This window comes from Sphaeramia orbicularis, chromosome 20 (genome assembly GCF_902148855.1).
Source record: "Sphaeramia orbicularis chromosome 20, fSphaOr1.1, whole genome shotgun sequence".
NCBI classification, from domain to species: Eukaryota; Metazoa; Chordata; class Actinopteri; order Kurtiformes; family Apogonidae; genus Sphaeramia; species Sphaeramia orbicularis.
This window is the reverse complement of record NC_043976.1, coordinates 10889604-10903376: the sequence shown is the minus strand read 5'-3', so window position 1 is coordinate 10903376 and position 13773 is coordinate 10889604. Positions and strand designations below refer to the sequence as shown.

The 13773-nt window shown below is 40.7% G+C and overlaps 1 protein-coding gene across 1 annotated transcript in view; it reads left to right on the top strand.

Moving 5' to 3' along the window:
- The window catches only part of ptprn2 (protein tyrosine phosphatase receptor type N2), a 134763-nt gene that overhangs the window by 35858 nt on the left and 85132 nt on the right, over positions 1-13773 (top strand). Inside the window, 5 exon segments of the mRNA XM_030123116.1 lie at positions 141-437; positions 705-745; positions 1296-1711; positions 6915-7001; positions 11755-11834. Coding sequence (XP_029978976.1) covers positions 141-437; positions 705-745; positions 1296-1711; positions 6915-7001; positions 11755-11834 — 921 coding nt within the window.

The following is a 13773-nucleotide window of genomic DNA, read 5'->3' as shown; positions in this document are numbered from 1 at the left end:
ATCACAGCTTATTATTAGAGACGTTTCCCACTCTGGGGCTTATATTTGCATCACAGTATTGCTGAGTTTATCTTGTTTGTGGTTTTATTAAAACTCTCTATTTGATTGTGGGTTTTCCTCCTTCTTTCTTTCCTGTCCAGAGCGATTCATCCAAAACGTGGTTAGCCAGCTGGGAAGGCACAGCATCAACATGGAGGCTTTGATGGGCAAAGACCTGGACGAACTCGCTGGGGTCATCACAGGAGCTCTGCAGGAGGTGCATGAGGAGCGTCCTGGGGCTGGGTCCCTGCCAGCACCAGGAGCTGCTGACTCCATGGGGGGGGGAGAAGGTAACAAGGAGCCGCTGGCAGCTATGGTAACGAATCAAAACCAGGACCTGAAATCAGATAAAGAGCAGGATCTGAACCAGAAAGATGCAGCGAGAATAAAACAGGAAGGTGGGTGTTTTCTCATGATGGGAAAGACAACAAAATCTGGCAATAATATCTGTGTTTATTTTTTGTCAAAGATATAAGAATGTAAGGGCCTGTGTCTTTTGTGTAAATGCTTCAATATTGCTCTGTTATGTCACCCTCATATAAAGTGCTGCCAAGAGTATTCTGGGACTGCTTCATTTTGAGTCATAACGATTTTTTCTTTGCTAAATACAAAAGAAAACTTTAGTTTTCACACAATCTGCTCACATACATTGTGTTTGTTTTCAGGCCAACAGAAAGACGGTGCAGACAAAGAGCCAGTTGACAAGGTGAATTTAAAATTACTCTGCTCAACCGACAAATTGGTTTCTGAGGGAGCAAGACATGTCCAAACTTACACCTGATTCACTTTTGAATGTAATATCAAATAGAGATAATTTGAAAGTTGTGCAGACTGTCATTTACTGCTAAATTATTAGAACCTGAAGATAGACAAGCAATGGCAGAACTGTTGAAACTGGTTGGTGACTGACCTCTAAATATTTCATTGAATTGAAGATAACATGTATAGAAATTGCCTTTTTAATGTCACATATATTTTGTTTAGGTTCTATGAGAAATTAAAGCTGTTAAATACATCTTTTGATAATTTGTGAGGAAAAGGAATGACAGACCTTGCACTTGGGAGAAACAAATTCACACATTTCAGTAACTGACGACTGACCTAACAGAACTGACCTAACAGAAGCTAAGACTATTCAACATTAATTCATTTCTTCCATATCCTTGTTTATGAAAGAAAACCTGAAGTTGAATACATACATTAAATTGAGTGGGAAATGCTTTCACTAGTGATATAAATGCCTTTTGATGTAACAGCATTCAGCCATCTTCTCTAAGCTGCTCGACTACCTCAACCTGGAGCCTTTTGGTGATGCACCACGGGTCAACAGCAGGCCGCCGGCTTCTCTGCAGAAGATGCCTGGGCTAGAGAGCGTCCAGAGCCGGACAAAGCAGGGCCAAGCTCCTATAGTCCACCACTGGGAGGAAAAGACCATGACAGTACCTGCAAAAGAAGGCTCCACCCTGCGCTTAACCAGCGGTGTACAAGGACCCGATGCGCAGGTGGACTCTGAGATACAGAAGTGGATGCAGGGGGTGCAAGGGAAAAAGCAGCTGGAGGAGCCACAGAAGAAAGACATGAGAGTGAAAACTCAATTAGTCCATGTGGGGGTGAAGGAGTTTTCCAGCAGAGGGAAAGACCGACACTTTGGCTACATCATCACCGGCTCAGAGTGAGTACACTATCATAATTAAAACCTCCCAGATCAGTGACAGATTTTTAAAGTCAAGTCCAAAAAAGCAATTTGAGTCAGTACTTTACGTCTGCAAAAAAATCAGGGTTTGAGCTGCAGGGGAGCCAGTTTGAGGCTGGCTTCTCTTAATATGAGCTTATTAAAATATTGACAGTATGCTATTTTTACCATGCATTTCTATTCTTCTGTATCTTCATCATCATGGAGCCCATGTAAAATTAGGCTATTATTAATGTATGAGTCATGCATGAGGATGATTCATCACAAATTCTGAGATACCATTATACTATTGTTCCTATCACCACTGAATCGTGATGGCGCACATACTACTGTAATACAAAAGAATAAGAAAGAACAAACTTTCCTTCTGAATCTGTGCATAAAATCGTCTTTGTTTATGCATGGATTGATTGATTCATTTTCTGTAACTGCTTAATCCTCTCTAGGGTTGCTGGATGGCTGAAGGCTATCACAGCTGAAATTGGTGAAGGCAGAATGCATCTTTGTTTATGCCATACTATTCATTATGATATTAATGGGAATAATGATGAAGCAAAAAAAAAAAGTTATTTGTAATGTTGCACCATATAATGCACAACTACAAAAAAGTAAAAAAAAAAAAAAAGAGCTTTACCAGAGGTTACAGTATATTTTGCACATCAGACACATGTCTTACAGTGCAGAAGTCAAACAAAGAAGGACATGAATGCTGATCTATTGTTCTTACAATATAGGGCTGCATGGTTAAATAGTCATATTGCATTTTTATGGATAATACTGCAATTTGTAATAAACAGATGGTATAATGATAAAATGCAATGCAACTGAGGTCAAATATCTCTGTACAATAGAGGTCGTATAGATGGGTCAGTCATGTGACCACACACTACACAAACTCTGCTACATTTAATTATCTTTTACAAGAGTACATAATAAGTAGATTGCACACAAATAGGGAACAGGTTTATTTGTTGTTGTTTTTTTTTTACTTAAACTTTTATTGGGTTTGCAACAAATAAAAAAGGGCAGTGCTTTGACTTACACATCAATATAGATACTGCACAAAAAAAAAAAAAAAAAAAAAAAAAAGAGAGGGATTCATGTGGCTCTGTGAGGTGAGGGTGCAAAGGATAGTATCAACAAAATCAAGGTCACTGGGACCATCTATCTAATATGGACCAAAGGAAACATAGATCATTCATGTTGCTCCAGTTTGTCTCAAGTCTCTAAGGAAATAGGGAATAGGTTGTGATTCTTGTTTTAATTTTCTGAACCGCTTAACCTGAGAGGGTTATGAGGGTGCCTGAGCCTATCCCTGCTACCAATAGGCAAAGGCAGGACATGTCTCCGGTTCATCACAGGGATAAACAACCATTCACTATCACATTCACACCAACGGGTGATTTAAATTGACCAGTTAACCTATTAAGGTGTGTGTCTTTGAGTGGTGGGAGGCAAGGCAAGGCAAGGCAGATTTATTTGTATAGCACAATTCATACACAGGGCAGTTCACAGTGCTTTACAAAAATGGAAAAGAGACAGGTTAAAAACACACAATTACAATTAAAACATAATCAATAAAACATAAATAATAATCAATTAAAACAAAGTAAAAGCGAAGAGTGCAGATAGAACCCTTTCAGCTGTTCTATGCACAGTTGAACAGAGCTGTTTTCAGCCTGGACTTAAACATTGTCACAGTAGAGGCCTGTCTCACATCATCAGGAGGTTCCAGGGTTTAGCTGCATGGAACTGAAATGCAGCTTTACTGTGTTTAGTCCTGATTCTGGGCACCAGCAGAAGACCAGTCCCTCAGGTTCTCAGGGTCTGAGATGGTTCATATGGGACCAACATGTCCCAGACCATGGAGAGACTTATAAACGAGCAGAGCTGTTTTAAAGTCTATTCTCTGAGCCACAGGAAGCCAGTGCAGAGATCTGAGCACAGGACTAATACGGTCATACTTCCTGGAGGAAGACGGAATACCCATCATACCCAGGACCTTCTTGCTATAAAACAGTGGTTCCTAACCTTTTTTGGCTCGTGACCCCATTTTAACATCACAAATTTCTGGCAACCCCAGACATTCAAAGCTGAGACTTTTTTTTTTTTTGCTAAAATTAATTTTAGGTGATGTTTAGGCTATATAATGTATATTATTATGGACAGAGGCAGAAAAGCCAGGTGTAGATTATTGCACAAAGTGAGAATTTTATTTTCCTTGGTGAGGATATGTATAGTCAGTCCAGCTTGGATTTACAAGGCTGACAATTAATACTGAACAAACAATAGCTCAAACTATGAATTATGAAAGAGCTGCAGCATCTTAAACTGACCACAATGAACATTTGAAAGATAAACAGTACCACAGTGCTTCAGTTTCAGCTTCACAGTTTGTCATGTCTTTTATGTGTTGTGATTGTCTCTCTCAACTCACCATATATTTTGTATTAGTAAGTTTTTATTTTTATCAATTACTAGAAATTTCAGGTGACCCCATTTGAATTCCAGGCGACCCCATGTGGGATCCCGACCCCAAGGTTGAAAAACACTGCTATAAAAGGACAGTGCTAACCGCTGTACCGCCGTACCACCCTATAAAGCTCACACAGTTTTTATGTAATTAAACTGCAGTCTTTCGAAGTTATATAATTGCACATATTGCGATTTTATAGATTGGGTAGTTCTATTACAGTACATCGAAATTAAAAAAATGATTTATAGGTCTGTGACAGGTCTTACAGTATCAGTGGATGTAGACTTTTATATCTGCATGAATGTCACTTATATTAATGGCACTTCAGCTCTGTTTTATGCTGTTGACATCAGTGCAAACATGCTTCTCCTCTTTTTCATTACTATATGAAAAAGTAACATCAGCAAGCTTGTGTAAGCCTCTCTCCACTTGTAAAGTGGTCATTATGAACTGACTTTATGATATAGCTCATAGCTTCATATTATAGTTTATTGCTCCACTCACCAGTTGTCAGCCTCATTGTTGGACCCTTTTCACTGCAGACTCATTTTACATACCTTAATACCAAGCATATGTTGGCTTTGTTCACTTACTTAAACTGCCTTTTAAGAGATGTGATTTCTGTCAAAACCACCCACATATTCACGTCTTTATGGAAAAGGCTATGGTAGTTTGAAATCCTCGGTGTGTGCTGTACCTGATTACAATAGCGGGGATGATAAATGCCTCAGTGTGTGGGTATTACTGTGTTGTATTACAGCTTTAATGATGATACTTTGTCAGGAAGGGTAGCCAAGTTCTCCCCCCTCTCTCTTTCTGTCCATCTCTCTCTGTCTCTCTCGTTCTCTTTCACCTCTCACTCAGCTCGGGCTCAGCAAAGATAAGTTCCTATCGACTGTGTCTTCGCCCCTGGCCCTCTCTCAAATCCCTTTATGGCGTTATCTAGTCCAGTGTCAGTGGGTTGTCCTTCACCTGTTCAACACACGTAGACTCATAAAGGTCTGATTTTGTCACCTTATTGCCACTCACATAGAAACACAGATTAAGACGTAAACACAATATAGGGCACTATCTGCTAGGGGAAAGTAACAGGTCACCTTCTAAGTGAAATAACTTCACCTCTTCTGCCCGTTCCTCTTTGTCTGCTCTCAGCCCACCTACTGGACACCTATAGTTGGCCTATAGATGTATCTGTATTTGCTGCAGTCCTCATGATTGCACAGTTGTTATCCCCGGCTCCTTCGCACCCTGCAGTGAGGCTACGCAAACCTGCTTATCTGACAGCTCCTGACATTGTGGTGGTGCTGGTGGTAGTGGGGGGTTTGGGGAATAGGAGGAAGGTGTGGGGGGGGTTTGTGGAGGATGTGTGTATGTGTGTGTGTGGAAGGTATGGATGGAACAGAAAGAGACAGAGAAAGAAACCCAAGGGGAAAAGTGCTAGCATCAACAACCAAGTCACTCCTGGAGCTCTCCAGTTGCTAGAATTACCGCAGAGGGATGCAAACGTGTCTGGAATTGCTTGTGTGAATCTTTAACTTTCAAAAACCCCTCAAAAAGTGGAGAAGAAAGAACCACCCACCACTCTCTCAAAGGTGGAGTGAATCAGCCGCTCATGCACAGTTCTGTGTTCCGTCGCCGTCTGAGAAAACCTGCTGTAATGTGGTGTCAAATGCAGGCCAACGAAACAACATCTAAGCATATTTTTTTTAACCTAAATGTATCTAAGAATTGTAAAAGTCTCTTCTTTAACTCAAGGGGAAACTGAGCGGCTGAAAACCTCTATCAGAAATAGAGATTCTTAAGGCTACATGGAATTGATTCCCGGCTCATTTCCCATTACTCTTCTGTGGAGGGGTAACAAAATTCAAGTCTCGCTGCATTGTGTAAAGTCTCATTATGATCCATGACCTTTTGGTGCATGTCACCTTGCAGTCACTTGGCAGTCACAGTGATTCCAGGTTAAGCTGTCAGCACTAAAGTAGTTTGTGTGTGTTTGTATGTGCATGCCCTTCTCATTTCCTCCATCCAACACGTTGGCCTGCAGATTGCCTTTGTTTGGTCTATTTCCTTGGCGATTTACTCTCTGAGCGAGAGAGAGCAGTGGCGGACTGAGCTGAGATGAGGCATGGCTTTATCAGACCACCATTACACTTCACCTCCATTCCATTTGCACCTTATTATTCTCATCTCACCGTGAGAGCGCGTGCGTGCCCGTTGTGTTTGTGTACTTTGTGTTATCATGTTTTACTTGGAGTGGAGGTGCGCGTGAGAGAAAGTGAATGTAGGCGAAGAAAAAGAAAGATGAGAGAAGGAAAGGGAGAGTAAGGCGCGTCCATATGATACAGCCATTACACCTCATGCAGGTTCCATTTGCACCTTATTGTTTGTCTCATTGCTGGAAAAAAGCAGGTGATTTACCAAGCCTGAAGAGGCAGCTGATCCCTTTTCCCTTGGCACGACGCTTTGTGTGTTTGTTTGTGTTTGCGCACTCCTGTATGTCTGTCCACGGGTGTGTACATGTGTGCAGTACATCCATTCAGACAACCGTAGCTTTTGCTTGTGTGCAATGACCCATTTGCGGGTATGAATTGTGGCAGTATCTCCCTAAAAAAAGCATTTTAACAGTTGAATGGTTGCATGTATTCAGTATCTGGTATTGGTATGGACCTCATACGTGACGCCCAGTTGTCTGTTTGCCTCCCCCAGCTCCCTCACCACTGACCAGGGCATGGATCTGATGGAGCGACTGGCGCAGAGGCTAAACATCCACGCCGCAGACCTCACCCAGCTCTCGTATGTACAAACACCAACACCCTATACCCACCCACATTATCACGACTAATCATTTGCCTTGCAGTTTACAAGACATACATAGCATAGAGGATAATTGGCCATGTTTAAAGCATTTGTAACGGTTTACTGCCTTTGAGCCAAGGTTGTCCAGACACTGCAAGGACTGTTTGTGTGGAAATGGTTTTCAGAGACTGTAGGCGTTTGTTGTTTTCTTGACCTTTAGGAGTGTTTGACTTCTCGCAGGGAGAGAAATCAGGCCTAATTACCTCCAGACACATACTGATGTCTCTATTGTATTCAAAACACTGCCTTACCGCTGTTGTCACTGTACACCTTGTCAAAAAGTGAGCAGTCAAGCCATCAAACAGCTCTCAGGTAGAGGCAAAAGGAAAAAAAAGAGAACAGAAAGCAGCAGAGATCTGCAGTGGATAAAGAGCTGCAAATAGCAAAAGTAGTCCAGCAGGAGGTGGTTAATATATTAATGAGCGGACGAACTGTCCTTGAACCCAGCCTGGTTTCTGCTTGTACCATGGTTCTGCTGTACATTCGGTGTCAGACCATGTAGGAGGCAGAGGAGATGTGTTCGCCTAAGATCTGACAAGCCTTTCAAGACATAACTGTAGGAGAAGTGAAATCTGGGTGGTTCAGTAACACCCGCAGCATATGAACACCAAAGCTGATGCACTGCAGTCTTCAGCTGCAGTACACTGTAGACACAGTCTGTCCTAGCTCGGATAATAAGTACTGAGAGGGAAAACTGTCAGACAGTGTGCACTATCTAGTGTTCAACATTAAAAATACACACAGTGACCTCTAAATAAATTGAAACAAGAGGACATTCTTATCTCCATTTCATAATTTAGGCTCTTGATGCAGTATAAATGAGCAAAAGTAGACGGATGTGTCATCATGCCAGCACAGATTGAGTTAATCTTGTTATTACACCTGTCATTTCATATCATTCAGAGTAAAGTCCTGATGCACATAATGATTGCTATTATCTGATGCTGAGGAATAGCCAGAGACATTAGATCACAGTGTAATCATTCATGTACCTTGATCACAGTGCATTGAAGCTGTAAAGCGGTGTAAAAGCTACAGGCAGATACCAAATTAAGTTTTGTAAGAGCCCACACAGTATTACATTGCATATTGATAGTATTACTCCGTATAGAGGACAGAAAATGTCCTCTTTGTCTGGGTTGTTTGTCTCTGTTCTTTTTCCTTCTGCCAAGTAATGAAAGCGCATTCATGTAGAAATAGTTGAAGCTGAGAAAGTGACGCAAGCTCATTGTGCCTCTTGCTGTGCGGCCGCGGCAGGTGAGTGTTTGAAAGCCTGTGTCTGAATATGAGTCGGCTCGAGTACGAGAGCTGGGTCAGAGCACACCGCCCTGTTCTGGGCCACTCTCGCTCACTCTGATGAGTCCTGATAGGATCGACTGGAGAAGAGACACTCAAATATGACAACACGCTGGCACAGAAGACGTTCAGACAGAGAGTACGAGAAGAGGAGGACGAAGGTTGAAGTGTTGTTAAATTTTCAGACGCCGAACACAATTACATTTGAGCCCGCTTCTACAGTAATCATCACAAAATATTCCAAATTTCTAAAGAGATTTGAAATTGTAGTTTCGGGCTGTGATAGGCTGGGGATAATATGTGCCTTTTCCAGATGACGTAAGTGTTTTACTCAACAGAGACACTAGGGGGAGTGGGACACACACTCAGAAGTCCATCCTCACACTCACACAGCCTGTGCAGACACTTACACCCCCTGCCAATATCCCGCCAACCAGTCTTCACGTACACACACTCATCATGCCCCACCGGCGGAGCTAATACGAAGTCTAAGCTCACAGGAGACAGTGTGAGGTCCTGCAGATAACTTATCTACTTTAACTTCATCTCAGAAACTGTGGTATAGTGTTTCTCACTGTGTATTTAAATAAGGTTTGTGTGTGGCGGGGGAAAAATAAAAAAAATAAAAAAATAACGTCAGTTCAATTTGAGATGCATCAAGATCTCTGGCAGAATACCTCTGGTCAGGGAGAGTGGAGGCAGGGGTAAAGATTGTGGAAATATTGACATTTACGAGAGCAAACAGAGCCCAGGTGAAAGCTTTTGAGAAGGACATATTTCTTTTGGCGCTGAGTGTGTGTGTGTGTGTATGAGTGTGTGTGAGCATGCGAGTGATCATGTTCACAAATGCATCAGTGCACGGTTGGGTTCGTCTGTCTGCCAGTATCGGCTCATATATATTAGTCCTGGTCTACAGTGAGTGGCCCGGCCTCTGTGGGCTGACGGATGGCGAGTGGGTCTAGGTCACAGCACTCTGCTAGTCTTATGAATCTCTTTCCGTCACACAGTCTATCAGAACGTACACTTTTAATGTACTATATGTACACTGACGCTGACATAACAGTTAGGATATGACAACACACTGTACTGTAACAGCTCAGTGATTTAGGGCTTGGTGTTCTCTGTGAAAATAAAACAGATTTGTAGGTTACAGTGAATTGATTTGGGATTACTCTGATCAGTTATATTATGGTTGTAATGCAGCGAATTCTTTTAAAACAGTAACATTATTTGGAACAATCCTGTTAGTCCAGTAGGGTTCTTAGCATTAATGCATATTCTGAACTGACTGAAGAAAAAAGAGGCACAGTTTACAAAATGGTAAGAAAAAAACTGCAGCCAAAGGCATATTTTGTACAAGAAAAATGGAATGAAAAGTGTGGTTCTTTAAAGGAAAAATTCTTTTTATCAGGAATGTTTGTCTCTTATTGATCCCCCCAGTTGTCTCGCAGTAAAATGATTCCCAATACAAGTATTTATTTATTTTTCTAAAGAAAATTGTGCTACACTAAATGATAGTATTTTTGAGAGACGACTGAATGGTGCACTGGAATTGAGCAAGCTTTTTTTTTTTTTTTTTTTTTTTTAGCATTTTGCTGAAACAAGTTGATTGTATTGAAAACAGGGTAAGATTACCACACTTGAGATTTTATTGACTCATTTTAGTCAAATAAAAGACTTGGAACCAATTATCAGACAAAGAGTACACTATAAATTGCAGATATTTAATGATTTTTGTTTGATTCTTCTCAGAGCAGAAGTTGTACATCACACTCCTGCACTGATGGTTTGTTCATTTATGCCATGTGTTCACCATCAGTACTTCATATATCACTAATTTAATTTTGATTTTGAAACTTACTGCTGCATGCCAACATTTAGAGTAACACTGATTGGCTCATTGGGGAACTACAATTACAGCTCAAAGCAAGGTGCCATATTTGTTACTGATTGGCCCAGATGGGGTCTTCATCATACGTGGCTAAATGATATGTTTATTGTTGTCTTGTTGAAAATGTTTTGAAAGGCAGCCCTCCTCAGATCTATGTAGTCACTGCTGCATTTCTTCTTTTGTCAGCCTTTGTTGAGCTTCATGTAAAATTTATTTTCATGTGGGATTTTAACCCATAAAGATCCAAACAACCACCATCAACCAAGACCATCTACTGATCTAAAATGTTTAATATCTGTTGATCCACTAATCCTATCAATACATGTAAATACTAATTGGTGTAAAATGCAATTTGTCATCTTTTCATGGTCATCAGATATGACCCATTTGGACGTTCAGTGAACGTGGAAACACCGTCATCTTCTACAACATTGTTTTACCAGCAAAACCCATGGAGTGTGATAAATGACAGTGTTTGGAGACACTTGTTTTATGTTCAGTTAATGGTATCTTTGCTGAAAAAGTCAATTTTTATCCAGTTTTCTCTGTTTTGATGTAATAACCTTTGTATTTACTCTGAGCTTTAATGAACATCTACATGATCTGAAAATTATACACAGGAAAATACATGTTTTTCACCAAAAAAAATGCAAAATGTAGATGAAAATACTATAATAAATGGTGATAAGAAAGGTTAAATAGAGAGAAAAATGTATTTGAGAACTGCCACAAAAGTAGCACTGGGTTTTTATGGGTTAAGAGGTTTCAGTAGACATGAGTATACATATTGCTTCAAGATACTACTTTATTTTCTGATCACTACTGCAACTTCTTACAGTCTTGTGGTGTGTTATTATAGTTTATTTCAACCTCAGTGACATTAAACATTTACTGAAAAGTCTGTTGCTGACTTCTGACTAGACAAAGAAAATGGGCACAGATTGTACAGACAGGTTACTGTCAGTGAAACGAAACCAAGATGCTCAGCTCATGACCGCACTGTGCTCTATGGGTAGAATCAAACCTTAAAGGAAAACAGAATTAAGGAAAAAATACAATAATAATCCATCATTTCTACTTTGTATTTGTCAAAAATGTTTGAAACTGTTATCAGTACAGATAGTCTAGCTTCAATACTGGCTCCTAAACTTACCTGTCTCCCATTTTATCAAAAAGAAAATTACAGCATACCTTAGAATTTGTTCATTTGCATTTTATATACTTAAAAAGAAAACATCACCCAGTTTACCATATGCTGAAGTTCTCAACATAACATTCATAGTGCAAGCATTAACGCCAATGAAATTTACACCTTAAGTATTAAAATCTCCTGTTGAATGGAACCAACGCCTGGTATCTTATTTTTCAATTCTTGGTCATATCTAGACAATTCCTTTGGTGATACGAGTCCAACACCAAGCCCTAGATCTCTGTCAGCATGTGTATATAATATAAAGTTAAGGCTATAACTGGTCATTTTGCTCATCTTGCTGTTTTTTGCAGTGTCCTGGGTCCTGCGCTGACGTTCAGAGTTGGTCCTAACCCTAAGAATGTGACGACTGCAGATTTGGTTCAAGTCGCAGGTAAGAGCAGTTCATCTTTTTCTCATGTCCCACACACGCGCACACACACACACACACACACACACACACACACACTGATGCTTTTGACAATCTTCATTGCAATTTGTCTCATTTTTACTAGCCAGACCACTCGGTCACCGTCTGTGCTTCAGTAAATGAGAACACAGATTAGTCTCTCCAGATACTGTAGATAGGCTGCTGTTCATCTTGTTCAGACAAACCCCTGTCCCAAAGAAGATTATCAACACTGCGCAATGACAGATGACCATCAATTACTGAGATGATGAGTTCAGCGTGCACTTGTCGCTTGTCTACACACACACACACACACACACACACACACACACACACACACACACACACGTATGTACAGTGTGCAGGACAGTTTATTTTGTCTTCTATTATGTCCAACAGGCTGACAGGTTCAAACAGGTTTGAACCAACCAATCAGTTTGAGTGTATCCTCTTCTCTGTGTGTGTGTGTGTTTGTGTGTCTGCATGTATGCACTTGTTTGATGTAGACTGATGGAGAGCTGTCACCCACAGAAAGGAGGTTGTCAGTATGCGCTGCTTCCACTCCCCTGTTCATTGTCTGCACCACGATCAGTGCTGTTGATGTTGGTGAGAGTGTGTGTGTATGCGTGTGCATCTGTGTGAGTTTGTGTGTGCGATGTGTGTCGAATGTGTGTCGATGTCCTTGCTTTGGACGGAAATGACTTTGAGAAGCACAGCAATACTCCCAACAGTCAATATCATCCAATATCACCCCACTGGAATCAACATGGTGGTGTTGTTATTGGCTGAAATGTGTTGCTGCTCCAGTTTTCTGCGCAGTGTCATTTTTTTGGCACCAACTCGTTTCCTATTAGGGATGTGCTGGATGATGGCTGATGATACAGATTTACCCTAAGACAGGATGCGGTGGGGGTTGGATTTGTAGTGGTGTAGTGGTTTTGTGGGTATGCTTGTGCAAGTGTATGAGTTTTGTGTGTGTGTGTTGGATTAAAGTGTGTATCCGTTCACTTTTAGCAGTGTTTGTTTAACAAAATGATTAAACGAGCGAATTTAGCAGACACTGTAGATCTAACGCATGTGATAGTGATACTGTATCGCTACATCTTTTCTTTTTTATTACCTCACCAGCCGATAGGCCATGAGCCATTGTGGAGGCCCTGTGTCCGGCATCATCTTAATTGTCGACATCATCTTCATCTTTGTTGTCGTCTTCGTCATGGAATTCTTCAAACATCTTCTCGAATCAAACTACTCAGATTCATTTCTAATTTTATTTGTTGCTTCCTTGGGACAATGTCTACAAAGTTTGTTCACAGTTTTGAAAAATTTAGATTTTTGAATGTTTGATGAATTTTTTCAAATATTTAAAATTCGCTTTTACTTATAATGGGCCATATTTTGATGGTTCATAACATGGAAATGGTTACAGATATCAATATATTTACTACTGAGCACTGATAGGAAGTCATACATGAACTTTCATGTAATTAGTTTAATTCTCCTCCAGTGAAAGTACCACCCACTTCTATTGGGAGATTGATCTCCTGCATCAAGACCACAGGACTCTAACATAGAACAGAACCTGACAACCTCACAAATTCAACGTGTTATTGATTATTGATAGAACATGCTGGTGCGATTCAGGGCCATTGGTCTTTTGTTTCTTCCTCAATCTCCTTCTTCACTTTTCTTCTGTTTTTTTAACCTCCTCTCTTGTGTGACTGACTTTGATGAGGTGGCGTGTGGCGAGAACTAATGATAGGCGTGAGGTGGGCTGAAATGTCAGACCAAATGTTAAGTCAACATGATCATCAGCCTGACCCGTGTTGATGAATTATGAATACAGCCCACCTGAATAGTGATTTGTAGAATGGACAGGAGGAGCTTATCAACCCACTTAAGGTTCGGATGCACCGGTGTCATT